Source organism: Penaeus monodon, chromosome 7 (genome assembly GCF_015228065.2).
Source record: "Penaeus monodon isolate SGIC_2016 chromosome 7, NSTDA_Pmon_1, whole genome shotgun sequence".
In the NCBI taxonomy this organism is placed as follows: domain Eukaryota; kingdom Metazoa; phylum Arthropoda; class Malacostraca; order Decapoda; family Penaeidae; genus Penaeus; species Penaeus monodon.
In genome coordinates, this window is record NC_051392.1 from 1,551,418 (window position 1) to 1,574,612 (window position 23,195).

The 23,195-nt window shown below is 28.7% G+C and overlaps 1 protein-coding gene across 1 annotated transcript; it reads right to left on the bottom strand.

The window, feature by feature from the left end:
* Positions 1-209: 209 nt before the first annotated feature.
* LOC119574849 (tudor domain-containing protein 3-like) lies at positions 210-22,866 on the bottom strand. Its single transcript, XM_037922133.1, has 4 exons — positions 22,694-22,866; positions 1,343-1,424; positions 885-947; positions 210-363 (listed from the first exon to the last, which is right to left on the bottom strand). The coding sequence occupies exons 1-4, from the start codon at positions 22,741-22,743 to the stop codon at positions 229-231; spliced, it is 330 nt and encodes a 109-aa protein (XP_037778061.1). The 5' UTR covers positions 22,744-22,866; the 3' UTR covers positions 210-228.
* Between the last annotated feature and the right edge of the window lie 329 nt (positions 22,867-23,195).

Below are 23,195 nucleotides of genomic sequence, written 5' to 3' on the forward strand. Positions count from 1 at the left end.
ATAAGCAGAAAAATCAGAACCCAAAGAAAAGAAACAGAAAAATATATTCACTTTATCCCACAACACAAAAGAAGAAGAAGGAGAAGAAAAAATGAAAAATCATCCCTATCATCAAACAAAACAGGAAAATTGAAGAATGAAATGACCATGAAACAAAACAAAGAAGCGAACAGAACCCAAGGACAAAAGAGAGTCACCCACATGCTGATCACTTAATGTTTCTGGATCTTAAGCTGAAAATGTGTTTGTACCGTCAGTAAGGGAGAGTCGCAGAAGGCGAGGGGCTGCACTGGAGTCGGCGAAGGCTTTTGGGGCCGACACATTGCGGATTTTGGACACCGGCAGCACCATGAGCCCTGTCAACCTAAAAAACGGAAATCAGTGCAGGATATTGCATTATCATATTGGTCACAATTCTATAATAATTTCACTTTATCTTAATAGTACCATTCACTATCAGTTATTCAGTCACATATCATAATTATGTAGTATCATTACTATTATAAAATATGAGTATTTATTTTTATACTTATTATTTCCTTCAATTTATTATTATCATTGTTATTGTTATCATGATGATCATCATCATTACTGTCATTATCACAATTATTTTTTTATTACTACTACTATTATTACTATAAGTATCTCTGCTAGTTTTATCATTAATATTTTTCAAAACTGCCAATACTAATACTTCTTTATTATCACATTATTGTTATCATTATTTCCATTTCTTCTCTTTCTCTCACACTGATCAAGAATTCAGACAGAAAAGAAAAAAAGGAAAGAAAAGAAAAGAAAAGAAAAAAAAACAACAACTTGTACCCATATCGCTCAAACTCAAGATGGAACACATTTCCTTTTTTCCAAGACCTTCAACTTACTGTCTTGTTCTTGCCCTTTAAGTCCTCTGGAAGACAAGGAGCTCCTACGTCCTTCAAGTCACTCTGAAAAAGGGAAGTGATACATGCTGGCAGGATCGCAAATGAGGACCAATAATCTTGGAGCGTGCGTAAGAATCTCTACTACGATCATTACCTCCCTACATTCTCATTATTATTTTTCATTTTTATCAATCACTAAAATTAATCTACACTTTCATTATTACTGCCTTCTTGTTAAACACTGTAATGAACCTACATTATCATTTCCTTACAACATCAATATCATTGACTCCGGTCATCACTATTACTACTATAATAATCGCTCCATTAGTTATCATTATTATTAATTAGAATCAGCATTAACGCCATTCAAATCCCCCATTACTGACTGACCAAGGTACCAGCACTTATGCTCACTCACAAATGCCTCGAGACTTGAGTAAGACTTGCCTACTTACATTCAGGATTTCTTGAGAGGCATTCTGGAAGCTGAAGCTGTTTCCTTCCAAGAGATTCTCGACGCCTTCCTCACTCAGAGACCTAGTAGGGAAAGCAAGGGACGGAGTGAATGCAAAGTTTGTGAACCGGACAGCGAAAAGGAAAATATTCTTTACTTGTTGAAGAAAATAAAGGATTGGTTGGCTGACAAATGTCTGAATCAATATGTGAAACGAAACATACTGCCTACTTAGAGACCCGATGAGAAAGAGAAAACCCTCTGCCCTGGTGAAAGACTGAGGAAAATGCGAGAGTTTTAGGATCAAAAATCAACCTTTATGATTTCTACCTTTTTCATCTTGAGAACAGAAAACCCCCAAATCCAAATCTATTTAGAAATATGGATAATTTCAGCCAAAGCTATTAACAACCATGTGGGATTTTCAAAGTCATCTTCTTCAATTAATGATTTTTCAATTCTGCATTTCCCTTCATCCATTATTTATTTATTTATTTATTTTTTTAAGATCACAATGAAAACATTTTCTGTAGGAGTTGGTTGTCTCCTTCCCCGGTGGACGGACGGTCCACCTCAGTTCCTTACCCTCTCCTGCACCTATACATATTTATATATATAATTATATATATATTATATATATATATATATATATATACTATATATATATATCTATAGATATATACATATCACATCATCATCAAGCGGGCTAACACAGACGGTGAGGGGTATGGCCGCATACACCCTTTGTTCTCCAACACGATGGGTCCCTAGACAGAGCGGTCTCCAAGCAGGCACACGGCCCATCTCCTAATTCCTCGCGACAGTCCTTGCTCGAGCTGCCCAAGCCATGATCTCCTAGGTCGTCCCCACAGGTCTCCTCCCACCAGGATTGTCTACGCAGGGAGCCAAACCTTATGGGCAGGGTCGTCCATAGGGATGAGAGCTATGGTGGCATATAGCCTGAGTTGGCGATATCCCGGCATTATGCAAGTAACAAGGTCCCATGCAGTTTCAAGTGTAACTGCCGGTTGGGACATGTGATCCTGCCAACTGTACCCCATGATCCGGCGAAGGGACTTGTTACAAAAGGCACTAAGGCGAGGACTCCAAGACATTGGATAGCATCAGGTTCGCTTCCATAGAGCAAAAACTGGCAGTACAGTATCAAGGCCTTGAAGACACACGAGTTGGTCCTTCTCATAGTAACGACACCTCAAATGCTCTGTTAGAATCGAGTTCAGGCCTCCTGTGCCAGACCAATCCGTCTATGACTTCGGGTCTGACAACCCAGAGATATGGGGTGGGGAAAAACTACGCTACCAGGTCAATGGTAAAACTTTCTGTGACTCAAGTCTCGCTGCAAGATATGGACCGAATGAAGGGTTCCAAATCAGGGCACCCAAAAGTCCTGAATCTTGGTCTTGGTCCAGCGAGAGACCTCGCCTAGGGGCTTACCCTTGCTAAGGATCCAAGAAGCCGCCCAACCCACCAAAGGTACTCCCCAAACGGGGACACCTTTCAGATAGGGATAGGGGCCAACAAAAGGTCGGTCACAAAAGTCAAGTCGGAGACCCTTAACATTTTGATTGCCCTAGTGATTTTGGGGGCTCCGGCCCACTGACTTGGGCTAAGGGTAAGGCTCCTCCACCATTATCTAGGGTTCCATACAAGTGTTTGAACAAAAAAGTTGGTTGGGTGGCAAAAGGGGGGGTGGGGGGTGGGGACAAAACAGCCCTTGCCTCACCACCCACCTGAATGAAAAAGGGGAAGAAGGTCTTCGACATTTTTACCCCCAAATACCCCCACCTTTTATAAGGCACTTTTTCTGTACCATCCAGTTAGAAGGGGCCTTTTTGGGGCTATTCAGGGCCAAATTACAATTTGTGGTTTTGGAATTCATCGACGCCACTTCAAGGGGGGGAACAGTTCTCCATAGCGGGATTTTTCCCCGATGACCACCGGGGAGTTCAAAATACGCCTTCTTGGAGGTTCGTATTGTAGGGCTGCGAGGGCAAAACAAACCCCTCGGACCAAAAAAACTTCCCACGGACGGCGTCTTTCCCACCCAAATTACTTTCAAAAATTCCCGGCTAGGTATAACGGGGTTCGTAATTGTAGTCTGGGGGACTTGCCCAGAAGGTTAAAATCCAGGACTGCCTCGCGGGTTTCTTCTGGTGCCTCAGTAAAGGGGTTGGCGGATTGCCGTTTCAGAAAGAATTGTGGGCGGAGCGAAAAGAATATACCTTTGGGGCCCGGTTTTAGCTGAGGCAAGTGTTACTTTGCCATGGTAGGTTGCTAACAATCCCAACGATCCCCTTTTCCTCCCCTTTCCAAGAGGAGGGATGGATCACTAATATATTATATTATATATAATATATATATAATATATATAATTTATATTATCTAATATATTAACTATTATATATAATCATATTAATAATACTTATATATAATAATCTATATATATAATTCTATCTATATTATTATATCTATTATAATATTACTATTAATTATTATTTTTCCTATATTAATACTATTATATATATTATCTTATATATTTGTAATTATATACTAATATAATATAATTTTCTATATCTATAATATATGACTACTATAATATAATAGAAATTATTATATATTACATATATTAGTATATATATATATATATATATAATATATCCTCAATTATATATATTAATATTATATTATATATTATAATTATTATTATATTTATTTATTAATAATTCTATAATATCTATATAATATTGATTACTTATATAATTGATATATATATCTTTTATTACGAGTATATATGAATATTATTATATAATCTATTATATATATATTATTTCTATTAATTTCCTTATTACTCTTATGATCTAAGATAATTTCTAATATCTTTTATATTATTTTATCTAATTTCTATAACATCTAATTATATATTATAATAATTTATTAATTTAATTATAAATCAATAATTTTAGATATTATAATATACTATTATATACATTACATATAATATAATACCCATTAATAATATATTAATCATATAATATACATATAATATTATACAATATATTTATATTACATTATTATAATATATATACATATATATATTTAACATATTATATTTTATATATTAACATCTATTATTTATACCCATATATAATATAATATATATATATATACCATTAAATATATATATAACATAAATATATAATAACATTATATATTAAACCAATTTATTTATTATATATACATATTATATAAGTTACAATGAATTTATTATTTACCTATAATACTTTATACATATATTAATATAAAATTATCTTATATTATCTATTAGTTATCAATATATAATATTAATATATATTATATATGAATATGTAATATTATCTTATTACATTATTATATATATATATATTATATAATATATACCTATTTTATCTAAACCCATATTATTCTATTTACCTTTATAGATATTACAATTTTTTAATATATACATATTATATATAAACATTAATTATCATTATTACATATATATTAGTTTTACATAATTTTATATTCTTACATATAATTTACATATATATTAACATAATAATGTCTAACATATTAAAAATATAGACATTAATATTATACATTATATATAAAACATATATTACTTAACTATATTAACATATTATATATATCATTTATAATATTATATATTATAATAGTTATATAATATATGGTATATTATTTATTATGAATAATGTAATATATGTCCGGTAATATAATATGTATTAGATATGTTTTAATTTATGGTATAATTATATCATATATAGGTAGATATTATAATTTAATGTTTGTTATATATATGGTACCATTATAATATGGATATAAATAATATATATGTGTCTATATTGTAAATTTAGATATATGTATAATACTATTATTAATATGTAATTATTATTATTACTGGGGTATTATATCCGTAATGTATATCTTTATTGTATAATATATATGTATTAACATCATATAAGTTTAATATATATATATATATTATGCTGTATATATAAAATAATAATATGATATATATAATACCAACATATTTTCCATATACATATAAACATAGGTATAATATATATTATTATTTGATTATATATATATATATTAACTTTATATTTATATATGTGTTTAATATTATATGTGTAATAAGATATATATATATTTATAGATTTATTAATTCTATTATAAATTATTTATTACCCAATATAATTATATTTAATACATATTACATATTACTATAACTACTTAGATTATACATTATATTTAAATATACCATAATATTAAGATTTACATATTTATTAATATTATTATTATTATTTATTATAATTATATAATTATTAAAATAAATTGATATTTAATTTATTATTATAAAAACAATTTACCTGTTCTGTAACACTTAACATAAACATATATTAGATTTTATATATGATATATTTAATAATATATATATATATATTATATATTATATATATATTATTTAACACCCACCCACATATACCAGATCAACAATAGACATGATACATATATATATGAGTACAAAACAACATATTACATTTATTACACTTACAATTATACATTTATTTACAATATATTACCCACCACACACACCACCCCAAACACACCAACCCACACCCCACCCACCACCCACCCCACCACAACCCCCCCAACCACACACATATTATATATTATTAATTATAATAGAAATATTATATATACTATAATATAGAATTTGTGTGTGTGGTTGTGTGTGTGTGTGGTGTGTGTGTGTGGTGGTGTTCGTGTGGGGTGGTGTTAATATATAGATAGTATATAATATACGTATATATATAATTTAGTAATATATATATATAAATTTATATATCATATACCATATTACATACTACATTATACAGATTATACCATACAGACATACATACACTACCATACCATTATATTACATTATAATAATATATATAGTATATAACTATATTTAATTATATAATATTATTATATATTATTTATACATATTACATATCATATTACACATTATACATTATAAATATACAGAATACATATACAAGTGTTACCAATTGTTTTTACATTGTTACATGTTTACCATGTACCCATGTTTTACATTTTAAACATGGAACATGTACCCTAGTACATCATTGGTATAGGGACAATGTTTTTTACGAATGGTTACAATGTTAATGTATAATACTACATATGTACATAGTAATACAATATTAACCATTATATACCAGATGGATTTACATATGTTTTAAGAATTTTTAATAGCCACATAAGTGACAAATATATATAATAATATAATATTATAATATATATAGATATAATATATAATATATATATAATAATATATTAATTATATAACTATATATATATATATAGAGTAAATATATATATTCTAATTATAATATATATTATACTATATATATATATTATCATATATATATTTAATATATATTATATTAAATTATTATATTAATATTATAACATATAAAATATATCTAATATATTATATATATATATACTATATATTAAAGGGGGGGGGGTGACCCAAATATAAGGCAATATTAGGGACCATTTGTTATTAGGGGGGGACATATTAGGACTTATATTATATATTATATATTATATATATATATATAAATATTAATATTATACTATATATTATATTAATATATATTTAAATATATATAATATAATATATATATTAATTTATACGATATATATATAATAATTATCTCTCTATATGATATATAGATATTATAAATTATATTATTATATATATAATAATAATATATATATATAATTATATTAAATTATATATTATATTAATATATATATTATATTTATTATAAAAAGTATTATAATATATATGATTAATACTATATATATTTATATAATATATCTAATATATATATATTATCTATAAATATATTATAATTAATATAAATAATATATTAAAAATATATATTATATATATATAATTATAATTATATATATAATAATCTAATTATTATAATATATAATATAATATGTATATATAGTTATTATATATAATATATGTAATATATATATAAAATTATTAATATATTATATATAATATTACATATATTATATATAAATATTATATATTATATATAAAAAATAATATATATATATATAATATAAAGATATATATATATATATATTATTATCTATTTATAAATATTAATATATTTATATATATATTTTATACTTAAATTATATATTTTAATAAATAGTATATATATATTATATATATATATTTATATAATAAACCTTATTAGATAAAATCTATAATTTTATATTTAGTTATATATATAGAAACTAATATTAATATTAATCTGAATATTATTATATATATATATATATTTATTATTATTATTATATATATCTATTAATTATTTATTATATATAGAATTCTATTAATATTATATATATATATATATATATATAATTATAATATATCATATATATAAAAATATTATATTTATAATACATAATATATATTATATATATAAATATATGAAAAATAAATATATAATATATATATATATATTAATTTTTATAAAATATTAATAATATATATATAAAATTATTATATATTATATATATATAATCTATATATAAAAATACATATAAATATATATATATATATAATTTATAAAATATATAAATATTTTAATTATATATATATATACATATATTATAATATGATAATATATATATATAATATATTTATATATTATAAACAATACTATATAATATAATAGATTTAATATAATATAATTATTATATAAATATAATATATTTCTTTATTATTTATTAAATAAAGATAATATATTATTTTCGTAACTAATTTTTATAATATATAGTATATTAAATATTATTATATAATAAATATATAGTATATATATATATATATTTATAAATTATATATTTAAATAAAATTAGTATAATAATATGAATAGATTAATATATAGTTATACTATTATTTATATAGTTATATACTTTTATTATTATTATATATAAAATATATATTTAATATTATATTATATTATATTATTATATATCTATATATTTTATTATAATATATATAATATATTATATTTTAGTATTATATATAATATTTTATTTATATATATAATATATTATATAATAGATATATATTTACTATTATATAGTATTATTTTTAGAATTATTTTAATATCTATTGATTATAATATCATTATATATAATATATATATTATTATAACATATATATAATATATTTATTAAAATTATTATATATATAAATATATAAATATATACTGAATTATTATATTACTATAATAATTTTAATAAATAGATTTATTATATATATATATATATGTATATATATATATATATTTATTATATATATACCCATATATTATATTAATTAATAATTAAAATATAACATATATATTTATAATATATATATTAATATATATTATAGAAAATATATTTTTTTTTTATTTATCTATATAATATTACTATTATATAAAAAATATATATAAACTAATATTTTAATATTTATTATATATATATATAATATATATATATATATATATATATAATATTATATATATAAATATAATACATATTTAGATAATGATATTAATATAATATAAAAATAACTATATATTATATAATAATTTAATATATACTATTAGATTATTAATTAATATATTATACTATCTGTATATATATATAAACTAAATTATAAATATATATATATTAAATAGTTATATAAAATATATATAATTTAATAATTATATATAATATATCTTATTATATTATTATATTATAGTATTATATATAATTATAATTGATAATATAAAAATTATTAATATTATATATATTAAATTACATATATAATCTATAATACCAAATTAAATTTTAATAATATATTTATATTTAAATATATACTGATATATTAGTATATATTATTATAATATATAATAATTATATATATTATATTATATATCATTATATAAGATTATATATATATATAACTATAATATTTATACTTATATTATTATTTATTAAAGATTAATATATTTAATCTACTGTATAAATATTATATAATAATATTATAACTAATATATATAATATCTATATATAATAAAATATTTACTTATTTATTATATATATATATATTATATATACTATAATTTAAATATTTATATATATAATATTTTATTATATATATATATATAATTACATAATTAATTTATATATAATTTCTATATTATAATAATTAATATATATAATATATATATATTAATTATATATTATTATAAATATATTTTATTATTTAAATATATTTACTATATATATTATATTTATAATATATTATATAGTATATATATCTAATTACAATGATATCACAAAAATATATATATATATTAATACAATATATAAAAATAAAATAATATCTAATATATATATAATTATTAATATATATTTTATAATTATATAATATAAAAATTATATCTATATATATTAAATATTATTTTATTAGATTATCTATTATTATATTATATTTATATATATAAATGATATATATGATTAATATATTATATATACATAAATATTATATATTATTAATATTTTCAATCTATTATTTATATATATATTTATTACTATATATATATATATATAAATATATATACAATTTTCACTAATATAATATTCATCAATCATTTAACGGTAGGTTCATGTCTTGAAAGGCCGGGGCCGTGGGTTCCCACAGGCCATGATTACTTTTCAAATGGGGCAGTTTTTCCACGTCTGTTGATGGCTTCCTCTTGGGATTGTGGAAGTACGTGGTATTTTAGGGGTCCCCCAGGAGTCCTTTTTCCCACGGGAGGAGTTGCCGGTTTGTAAACTTTTTAGGTTTAACATTTTCTTCTCTTATTTTTAAAATTCCAGGGGCTTGTGGGGGGGCCCCAGGCCACTGGGACTTGGGGCGGGCTTGGGCCCACCCCAGTGGGCTAGGCAGGGCAAATCGAGGGTTGAAAGTTCCTTTGGCCCCAAGGGTAAAAACCAACCAACGCGGGCGGGGGGCAGGTTCCGGTGGGGACTCGGAACAACCCTCGAACTCAGATTTGCCGTGGTTGGGGGGGGAACAGTTCTTGGTAGTCCGCAACCGCTCTAAACCAGTTCGGAAACCCACCCGGGCGGGCCTTTTGGGGGACAATTCATGTGTTACTTCCATTGATTTTCTTGGCAGGTTTTAGGGAGGCGGGGGTTTTTGCCCATTTTTTTTGCACTCCGGCCCCGGTTGTTTTTATCGAAGGTGTACACCATTACCTCTTTTTTTTAACACCCCGGCACTTGACATTTGGAGGCTTGGAACTTGGGTTCCCCCAGTGGGGGGCTAGGTGAGGCAAATCGAGGTGAGGGTTTCCCTTGCATAAGGGGAAAAAAACAAAAACGCGGCGGTTCGGGGACCGACAAAAACCCTCCGGAACCTCAGATTTGGGCCGTCAGTGGGGGGGAACAGGGTTCCTCTTGAGGTCGGAGACGCTTCTAAAACCATTTCGGGGGCCACCACACCGCGGGGGGGCCCACGGCGTGGGGGCCCCATGTGGCCCACATATATAGATTAATTTATATATATTAATATATATGTTTAAATATAATATCTATATAGTATAATTATATGATATAATATATATTATATTATATATATACAACAATATATATAATATTATATACAAACTATATATTATATATAATATTACAATACTATATATATATAGTAATATTTCTTTATAAATTATATATATATAGATATATATTATTATTATAATTATATTTATTATATATATATACATATTACTATTGTAATATATAATAATATTAACATATTATTAATATATTTATATGATATTATAAATTATATATTATCATAAAATATATAATATTATTATTATAATATAAATATACATATATATTTATAATATTAATTAAATATAAATGATATAATATAATGATAATATATTAAAATATATATATAATAATATATTATCTAAAATAGTATTATTATTTTATATTAATATATATATATAAATAATATCTATATATAAATATATTAAATATATTATAATATATATTAAATAATATACTAAATTTATATATTAATATATATTAGATAATATATATATTAATATATATATCATATAAATTAAAGTCTAATATATTAAAATTTATATATTAAAAATTATTATATTTAATATTCTATATATTATATAATTATAATATAAATAATAATTAAATATTATATTAAAAAAAATATAGATTATAAAATTCTAAATAATATATAAAAATATTAATATATATAGATATAATTAAATACTTAAATATACATTGTATAATAATATATATATATCTTATATATATAATAATATATTTATAATATTCATATATAAAATATTGAAGATACAGATATTATAAAATATAAATATATGATATATAAAATATTAAAAATTATTATTATAAGAAATATAAAATATATATATGTTATTTATATATATATATATTAATATATATTATAAGTATATATTATATATTTAATATACTTACTTATTATAATATATGTATATCTATTATTTTTATTAAAACTTAGAAGAATTTTTTTAAATTATACTAATTAGATATTATAATAATATAATATATTATATATATATATATATATTATATATATAAATATATATTAATATATTATATATATATATATTATAATATATATTTATAATATTATTATTATAATTTTATATGATATATTATATATATATAAGTATTCATATATAATATATAATATTAATTATTATAATATAATATATATACTATATAATATATTATTTATAGAGATTTATATAATATATATTATGAATATGTATATATTTATCTATATTATTATTATCCATATTGATATATTAATATTATATATTATACATTATATATATATATATATATATATTTATATTTATATATATATAATATATACGTATTTAATATATTATATATATTATATTAATATATATAATATACTAATTAATAATAATATTATTTTTATATATTTATTATGTTATATATATAATATATATTATATTAAATAGATATATATTATATAATTAAATAAATTATATTTTTTTTTCTTTTAGCTAATATTATAATGATTATATATTATTTATATCATATATTTATATATTTGTTTATATACTATATTTTTTTAATTATATATATAATCATATATTATTATATTAATATATATTATTATTATAATAATATTTCTATATATATATTAGATTAAATATATTATATATAGATATATAATTAATTTATATTTAATTATATCAATATAATATTTATATATATAATATATTTTTATATATAAAAATATATCATATATATATTATATATTATATATTCTAAAATAATATATAATAATATTATATTAATTATATTAACCAAAAAATTATATATATAATATATTTTATATAATATTATTATGATTTATATATATTATATATACATATTATTTTTTATAATTTTTTATTAATATATTTATATAATAATATATATATATATTTAATATTTAATTATTATATTATATATATGACATCATATACTATTATATATAGATAATATATATAGATATAATATATTATATAATTCATTTAATCCAATATATTAAATAATATTATTATAATAAATTATATTACTTTTTATATTAATATATATATTGATTTTTATATATCTAATTATATATAACTTATATCCTAATTATATCTATAAATATATATTACTTTATATATTATTATATATTAGTATTATACTATATATATATACTTTAATTTATAATATATATATTATAATTACATTATATATATAATTATTATATATTTAATATAAACCATATATAGTACATATTGATATATATAATAATATATATATTATTAAATATACTATTATATCTATATACCATATATAGACATTATATGATATATATATATTATAAAATAGATCTACATTTATATATATATTATTATTTACTAATTATTTTTATATATACGATAATACTATAATATATTGTTAACATATATATTAATATAGATTATAATATAATAATCATAGATAATCTATATTAATAAATTCTATTAATTAATAAAATATTATATAAGTAATATATATTATATTTTATATAATTATTAGTATATTATTATATTATAATTATACTATATATGATATTAATATATAATATAATATAAATTATTATAAATTATAATAAATAAATTCTTTATAATCATATAATAAGTTATATTATATTCACTCTATATATATAATATTAAATATATGAATTTATAAATAAGCCTATTAATAGATTTTTTTTATAATATATTATATATACATTATATATTATATATGATTATATATATTAAAAATAATATATATAGTTACATATTATTATCTAATATATATTGTAAATTATATATTATTTAATATATTTTTTATATATTATATATTATTATTAATTTAATATTTTATTATATATAAATATAATATAATAATATAGAGAATTATATTAGACTATATATATGAAATTTGTTGACATCCTTTTATATATATATATATATATATATATATATATTATATAATATAATATCATATAATAGGATTGTATTATATATATTATATATTAATATTATATAATTATATCTTTATATATAATATTTATAATAATATAGGATATATATAATATAAATTATATATATATTAGATATATTATAGGAATAAATATATAGAATAGTGGGATTATATACAGAATATGATATAAATAAAGATCTATATTATATAAAAGATATCATTATATATAAATAATTAAGATATATAATCAATATAATATATATATTATATATATATATCTATACTATATTATAATTACATATATATATTAATTTATTAAATATATATAATATATAATATTATATTAATATAGTATTTTATACTTAGAACTATATTATTGATATTATATTTATATTATATATAGTAGATATTATATAAAATTAGTAATATTATTATATATTAATAATTATAATATATATATACTAAGATGATAGAATCTGAATAAATAGTATGATTAGTAGGATTATAGGATTATAGGATATTAGATATAGGAGATATAGGAGGGATATTAAAAGAGTAATATAGGAGATATAAGGGATATCTCCTCTCTTTCTATCTATTCTATTCTATACTCTCTATCATACCTATTCTTACGGACACCATCCAAAAGAAAAAAAAACCATAAAAAACCACGGGGGGACCATGTGGAACATTTATTCTCACTACCCACATGAACTGCAAAAACACAAAAAAAACGGCCAAATACCCAAATTTCCTCATTACTAGCACAACCAATTCTTCTCCTGCTTCTCCTCTGTGGGAAGGGACAAACGGGTGTGCTATTGGGTAGCCCCTGGGGCCTTGGACAAAAACAACCTAAAAGGAGTTAACAAAAGTAGTGAAATGGGGGCGGAAAAGGGCCACCAGGCAATGATCTCTATTGCACCAGTTTCAAGACGGGGCATGGTGGACGGCAAATCACGTTTTTTCAGGGGTACATCAGGATCGGTTTTTACACAAGGTAATATACTGGATTAGTTAACACCCATTACCCCCCTTGGAAACTTCACGCACCCCCACTCAGGTGGGCCATCTCCCATTTGCTTTCACCGTGCCCCACCACAAAACTCCCCTTGGGGACCTATAAAAAAACCCCACTAGGCAATCCTGGCCCCCACTTTCCAAATTAATCCTCGCCCAAAAACCCCTCTACTCTCTAACTATTCCCTTCTCTTTTCCCCTCCGGCAATCCTATCCCTTAGGTTCTTGTCCTCTTCCCTTTCTTTCCTTCCCCCTCCCCTATTCCCCCCTCTTTTCTTTCCCATGCTCACCACATTTTCTCGCACCCCCCCTTTCCTGCACCCCAACCTCTTCTCTTCCTTTTCCTGGCACACCCCCATTTCTTCCCCCTGGCTCGGCCCTCCTCTCTCCTTTTGTTTTTTTTCTTTTTTTTAAAATACTAAACAAGGCCACTCTTTTCCAATACATTTCATGGAAAGTTATCATAGGCTCTTACAAAAAACTAGTAATGGTAGGGATTCCCACAAATTAATTTTTTCTATTATTCTCGAAAAAAAAAAACCCACTCTTGGAATGTAAGCAAATAATATGCGCTTTCCTTAAGAAGTGCTTAGTTAGGATGGCTACTGCATTATCCCTAGTTAAAATTTAGCCCAGTGAATTAAAAAAAATAACCCCTTAAAACTAAATTTATGGTTCTCCATATTGCACAAAAGAATTCATTTTATTGTATCTTAAACATTTCTTATAAACTTTCGAACAGGCAAAAAAAGCGTACCACAATGAATAAACATAAATACCTTTTGAAATTCAAAATTCTACCGGCATTTTCTGACGTACAACCCAAACATTTCACAACCCTTGTTGTCATAAAAAAAAACTGACAAAACAGAGGTGTGATGCAAGACATTGCCAGACCTTTTAATTTAAATTTTAGAGAAAAAAATACCAAAACTATTACATGATGAGTGCTGTTTTATTGTAATCAATTGATGGGAACCAGGCCCATCTCCACTCCATGGAGAACAACCAGAGAAGGGGATCGTAGCAAGGCGGCTTGGCTCTTGTTTCACGTCCCAAGGAACCTTTATTGTTCTTGGGCTTACACTTACCCTTGTTCAAGGGCCCACCAAAGGTCACTAGGCAGCAACAGGGACAAACTTGGCTAGTTTGCTGCTTTTACAAACTATAAACAAAAAAAAACTCAGTTCATTAAAGATAATTTTTTCCACTTTTAAAAAACTACCCATGGGGGGGGTTAAAGGACTTTTCTTTAAACCGGGTAGGTTTCCATGTCTGAGCCGCCGTAGGGTTCCTACAAAGTCATGATGAAACTTAATTGGTTAAGTTTCATGGTTGTGATGGCTCTTGGATGTGCAGTACGGGCGGTAGGGGGGTCCCCAGTCCTTTTTCCACGGGAGATTTGCCGGCTGTAAACCCGGTACCTATTAAGGTAATTATTCTCTTCTTATCTTATCCGGGGCCTTGGGGGACCCAGGACACTTGGACTTTGGGGGCTCTGGCTTTGGGGCCCCCCCCAACCCCCAGTGGGGCTTAGGTAGGGGGCAATCAAGGTGAAAGGGTCCCCGTGGCCCCAAAGGGGGAACAAACGGCGGCGGTTTTTCAGGTGGGGGGTAACCTCGGGAAAAAAAACCCTTCGGAATTTTCACAGATTGCCGTCGTGTGGGTGGCGGGACAGTCCTTGAGGTTTCCGGACGCTCCCCCAAAAAAAAATCAATTCGCCACCGCGGGGGGGGCCTGACGAATCATGGGGGTTCTCCCCCATGATTTTTTTCTAGCAATTTAGATGGGGTGGTTTTTTGCCCATTGGCCATTCGGGCCCCGGTGTTTATCGGGGAGTCCAACACCATTCTCTATGTTAGAACGGCACTGGACTTTGGGAAAAGCTGCGTCTTGGCCAACCCAGTGGGCTAGTGCAAGGCAAAAAATCGAGGGGTGGACGGTTCCTTCCTTGCCCCAAAGGAAAAACAAAAATCCACGCCCGGGGGCCGGGGAACTCGAAAGCCCTCGAAACTTTTCAGTATTGCTCGTCGTGGGGGGGTGGGGACAGTCTTGAAGGTCCGACGCTAGGGGGGGGGTAAAAAGGGGGGGGGAAACTGACAAACGTGTTTCTAAATCTTCATAAAAAAGGGAGTGAAGTTTTTTCGGGTTTCAAAAGGGCAAGGAACTTTCCAGGGCAACTAAAATCACGAGGTGAGTGCTTAAATGCCAATTAGGGAAAAATAACCGTTCTAAGCAGGGAAGGAAAGAGGGAGTATGAAGGGGGGCTTTCCCCTTGGGTATGGGGGGGAAGGGAGGTTTCACAGGTGGCTTTGGCCTTGGCAAAAAAAGTAAAAAGAATTTTTTTTTTTTGGGGGGGGGGGGGGGGGGACCCCCACTATGAGTGTTTTTGGGGAAGATTTGTAAAAAAATTAATTTTAACTTGAAAAATTTCTGGGGGACGTTCGTTTCACCACCATCTAAGGTCACTAGTGCCCATTAATTCCACAAATAATGTGGGGGTTTCGGGGGGGGTTGTACGAAGCCCCTAAAATGAGTCATTTATGATAAAAAAATACTGTGGGCAAAAATAGGGATTTGTAAAAGGGGAAAGGAAGTTAGGGGTATAGGGTCCAAAATTGGAAACGGAAGGGGAGAGTATTTAAACGTGTCTGAGGAAAGGTGGGAGAGGTTAAACCACTGTATGAGAAATAAACTAAAACAAAAAAAAAAAGAAGCAACTTATGGTCTTGTGGGGTTTAAAAGGAGTATAATAATAATTTGATTGGTTGGGGAAAGCCTCCAAGGTCAGTGGAGGAAAGGAATTCTAGAGAATGGAAGGGATAAGGGGGAAACATGGGGAAATGGTGGGGGAAGTAATCAGGGCAGAATGTTGTCACGGGGGGGGAGGGGGGAATCTTGGAAGAGGGGGGATATTGGTTTGTGGGGACTAAAGGAAGTCCACTGAAAAACATTTAGAGGGCGAGTGTGGGGAAGGGAATAATTTGGGGGAAGGGAATAGATGAAAATGGATGGTTTGGCACATGGACGGAAGGGAATGGGGTGTTTTGGGGGAGGAGTGAGGAATATTGGAGCAGGGTTTAGGGGGGGAAAACTTGGGATATGGAGGAATGGTGAAGGATGGGATAGTGGGAACAGTTTTACTTTGGGGGGATGTAGACGTGAATAGGAATAGAGGGATTGGAGGGTGGATGTGGAAACAGAGCATTCTCTTGGATCAAGTTTTGGAAATTTTGGATGTCTTCAAGAGCTTCTGAGTAAAAGAGGTCTCCTCGTGAGGAGAAGAGGGGAGAGATGTCCAAGGAGCAGAGGAAAATGTGGTAGATAGGGCAAAACATTTAGACGTCTAGTGCAACAGGTAGAGTGAGAAGAGGGCAGGGTAGGCATCAGAGAAGTGGTAGAGATTAGAGTATCAGGATTTAGGCTGAAAAAGGAATTTGACTGGGCAAGAGGGAGTAGTGGCAGGGTGGTTTGGGACAGAGGGGAGAAATACCAGGGAAGATGTTGAGATATCTTGAGAAGATGGGAGGTGAGCAAAGCAAAGAAGTGGAAATGGTAGAAAGAGAAAAAGCTCATCAGCAAGCTTTCCATTTGGCCTCAAGTAGAGTGGGGCCTATTTTGAATCTGAGAATTGCTACCTCAGATCCCAGCTTGCACACAGAGCAGCTCATATAAAATACATTATGGGAGTCACCACAACTGAGTGACTGAGCAGAGCAATTTGAACGGTCATGACCAGGTTGAGCACAGAGAGGGTAGTGGGCTGTAGAGTGACGGCATTTGGCTGGGTGGCCTAACTGCCAACATTTCTGATATAGATGGGGAAAGGATCGATATTGTCAGACATGGCAGAACACTCCACCAATATAAAATTCATGGGGGAGGTCATGTCTACAGAAGCTGACCTTGGTAACATTAGTGTAGGACTTACGCTGGCCTTATCCTAGACGGACAATCAGTCAAGGACAGAAATAGTTCTTGTACATTTATTAAGGGAGGAGTGAGGTTGAACAGGAATAGGTTTGCCAGTGGGGTCCGTCAGGGTAAATAGTGCACGAGCTTGGAACTCAGATGTAACTGTGACAAGGTGTGAACAATCAGATCAACTGTGAAAGGAAATTTTTGCCTACTTGTTTTTGGCAACATTCTTGAAAGGGGGTATTATCAGAGTACGGGGGTTGTAGGGGGAATCACAAAGAATCGATCCCTCTTGGCTGGGCCATAAAGATTACTCAAAAGGTTTGTAGACGTGGACGCAGTAGAAGGACAAAGGCAGAGGGAAGATAGGGTGGTGCAGAGTAAGGTAGTACTATGGAGAGGAGGACAAGAGGGATGAATAGTAGTAATTAAGGTGGTGAGAGTAACCAATGAAGAAGACTGTGCAGTAGGAGATTGAGTACAGCATGCTAGGAGGTAAAAGGTATTAATATTAGTAGTCAGAGCTGTGGTCAAAGGAGAGGCAGGAGTTGGGGAATCAAAGAAATAAAATTCAGATCGGCTTGTTGATGAAGGGAGGAAGCCTCATTGCCATAATAAGGGTAAAAAATCTTCATTATTATAGTGAACTTCAAATAAGTGGGGAATAGAAACAGTCTACCAGTCTGGGTCCCCATAAGGCTAGGTGATAAATCAAGGGAATACTGTGCCCAAGGCTCCCAGAGGCCTCAGTCTCCATTTCCTAAGCCCCTGCCACGACAACGAGTGAGGGATTGGGGGGGGGGGGATTAGAAGTGGAATTGAGCAATAAATCCTATATGAAATTTTAAAATGATACAAATCAACACAAAATTCTTCCATGGCAATATTTGTACAAATGCATCCCAAAAGTACTACACATGAGAAAACAATGAAGATCAACCATTTTTTCTTAGTTACTCATCTTGCTTACACGGAGATGATATATACCGCACTAACTGCATAACTCATTACTCCAATTTATCAAGTAGCTCAAGTACACCTTGATATTATATACTTCATTAATGATTTTAAACAGTTATTTATCCCAATGCCGACGGGGAAAAGGAATAAAAAATGGGGAAAATGCTGTGCTCATTTTTTGTATTTTTGTGAAATGTCTCTGCACATAGATGGCTCTGCTAGTGCTTAGCCACAAAGGAGTCAATTAGTAGATCTTGTGATCTTACCTGATTTCACATTTCCTTGAATTGGCGGGAAAAACGAAGTGTTTACTAGTGCTATGAATATCAATGGTGTTATTCCTATTGTAAACATTAGAATTAATATAATGTAATAAACATTAGTAACAGCAAAATATTTTCTTAAATCAACGAAAAGGATGAACAGACGAGAAAGGCAGTACTCGTAACTGGCTCATTGGTGACTTAGTACAAGTGTAGCCATCTATGTGTAAAAACAATTAAACAAGTAAACTCACAGTGGGCATGGCATGAACGTACATGCCATGCCCATCGGCAAAGGGATATATGGTTATTTTAAATAACCTTGTTCACATGCGTTTTTTTCACTAACGACATTTCTGATTCAGCAATTCACACAACTGGCACAGCCAAAGAACAGTTCAGCATTTTCACTTCACAAAGATGTTTTCAGCAAGCAAATTATCATATGACAGTGCAGGGGGCAGGGCTAGGGGCACAACCACAGAGGCCCAGGTGGTGTAGCTGGGGCACTGGGTATGTATGATCACTGGGATTTGATGGCAAGAGTATATTTGGTACTTTTTTCAGAGAGAGCTGAAAGGCTGTGGTCAGTGCTTTCCCCAATCCTTTCCCACTATTTGTGGCATTACTTTTTGTGTCTGCAGATTATTTCTCGTACAGATGACTGCAACTTATAGTCCTCTACAAGAATATCCTCTTCAATTTGCCCTAACTTAGTGCATCCATTCCATAAAGATTAACCACATATTCAACAAATACCAAGGGATCCAGTTGGGTTTAGTGCAGGATTAGGATGTACTGCCTAACGACCAACGGGGTCCAGGGGCAGAGCCCTTGACTAGGAGCTTTTGGGGGTGTTATGCCTGCAGATTTTACAAAAAGATTGGTTGCACGACCGTAGAGTTTTTCAAAAGTTTACGCATTGGTCTGTAGACTTTCAATGTGGTGAGTGTGTCCACGGAGTTTTATTAACAAATTTTATTTACTTATTTATTTTTTTTATGATACTTCTCAGTTTATTATATTATTCTCATTCAGACTGTTTCACCCCACGCTTTCCCAGGCACACTCCATGCGCTCCCCTGCTATCAGGTCGGCTAAATCCAGACTGCCGTTGGAAATGGTCGTCAGATCTCCACAGCGATTCATCTGCACCGGGAAGAAGGCCCAGAATTGTTTTCATTCAGTGGATTTCCAGCCGAGAGAGAGAGAGGGGGGGAGAGAGAGAGAGAGAGAGAGAGAGAGAGAGAGAGAAGAGAGAGAGAGAGAGAGAGAGAGAGAGAGAGAGAGAGAGAGAGAGAGAGGAGTGAGAGAGAGAGAGGAGAGAGAGAGAGGAGGGGAGAGAGAGAGAGAGAGAGAGAGAGGAGAGAGAGAGAGAGAGAAGAGAGAGAGAGAAGAGAGAGAGAGAGAGAGAGAGGGGAAGAGGAAGAGAGAGAGAGAGAGAGAGAGAGAGAGAGAGAAAGAGAGAGAGAGAGAGAGAAGAGAGAGAGAGAGAGAGAGAGGAGCGACAGAGACAGAGAGAGACAGAGACAGAGAGAGAGAGAGACAGAGAGAGAGAGAGAGAGAGACAGAGACAGAGAGAGGAAGAGACAGAGACAGAGAGAGAGAACAGAGAGAGAGAGAGAGACAGAGAGAGAAAACCACCCAAATCGTTTTATGAAGCGAACCCCAACCCTGTTCCCCTTTCTGACCAATGAGGCACAAATCCCTCCCCCCCCCCAAAAAAAAAGAGACCAAAATCCCGCCCAAAATCCCTCAAAAAAATAAAAGCCATAAACTCCCCTACCCCCCTTTTCCTTCCGGATGGCGATTTTTAGAATACCGAGATTATTATTATTATTTTTTTTTTTTTTATTAGGGTCTTTGTAAGTGTCAGAGGACTTAAAGAGAAGAGAAGTTTCTTTTGATTTATTCACTCTGTCACAGGCATATATATATATATATATATATATATATATATATATATATATATATATATATATATATATATATATATATATATATAATTTTTTTTTCAAGATGGTTTGGTTGACCACCCCCCCAAAAAAAAAAAAAAAAAAATACAATACCCAGAATAAATCTTCAAAAAATAATTGATCCCTTAACCAACTCCACCACATTAACAGCAATAACCTCCCCCCCCCCCCGACCCCTTCAAAACAAAAAAGAAAAACAAAATAAAATAAAATCTTTCACAAACACAACAACCCTCCCCCCCCCTCAAAAAAAAAAAAAAAAAAAAATCTCAAAACACAACACCCTCCCCCCCCCACAAACCAAAAAAAAAAAATCTTTTCAAAAACAAAACGAAAATCTCTCTCTCAAACACAACAACCCCCACCCCCCTGAAAAAAAAAAAACAAAAACAAAAACAGAAAAATCTTTTCAAAACCAAAACAAACCTCGGCCGCCGCCTTCCCCCCCCTCCTCCCCTCCCAACTCACCAGCCTTCGCCCTTGAGCCTCGCCACCACCTCCTTGGCCGTCACCGTCATCTTCGAGGACGAGGACGAGGTCGACGTCGAGCTGCAAATCGCACTTTTTAATCTACCGAGGCGAGAGCAGCGGCGAGACGACCTCCCCCGCCGATCGCCAGACGTCGACTGCGGGAGACACGGGTCGTCGAGCGAGTAGCAACTTCCGCTATTTTCTAGCGCCTTCTGCTACGGTCTGGTGGAGGCTTGCGGAATAGGTTTAGCCGGGAAGGGGCAACGGACTGTTCAATCTTCCCGTGATCTGGTTGGTCATCTGCTGATATCTTTGTTGTTATGGTTTTGTTATCATAGAATCCGCTAGCTGTGAGATATGTAAATATGGGGTAGTGGCAGCGTTGCGCAATAAAACCTATTTGAAATAATAGAAAAATACGTACCAAGACACATTCCTTCTATGGCAATATGTGTGCAGATGCACCCAAACCATGTAATAAAACGAATTGTAAAAAAAG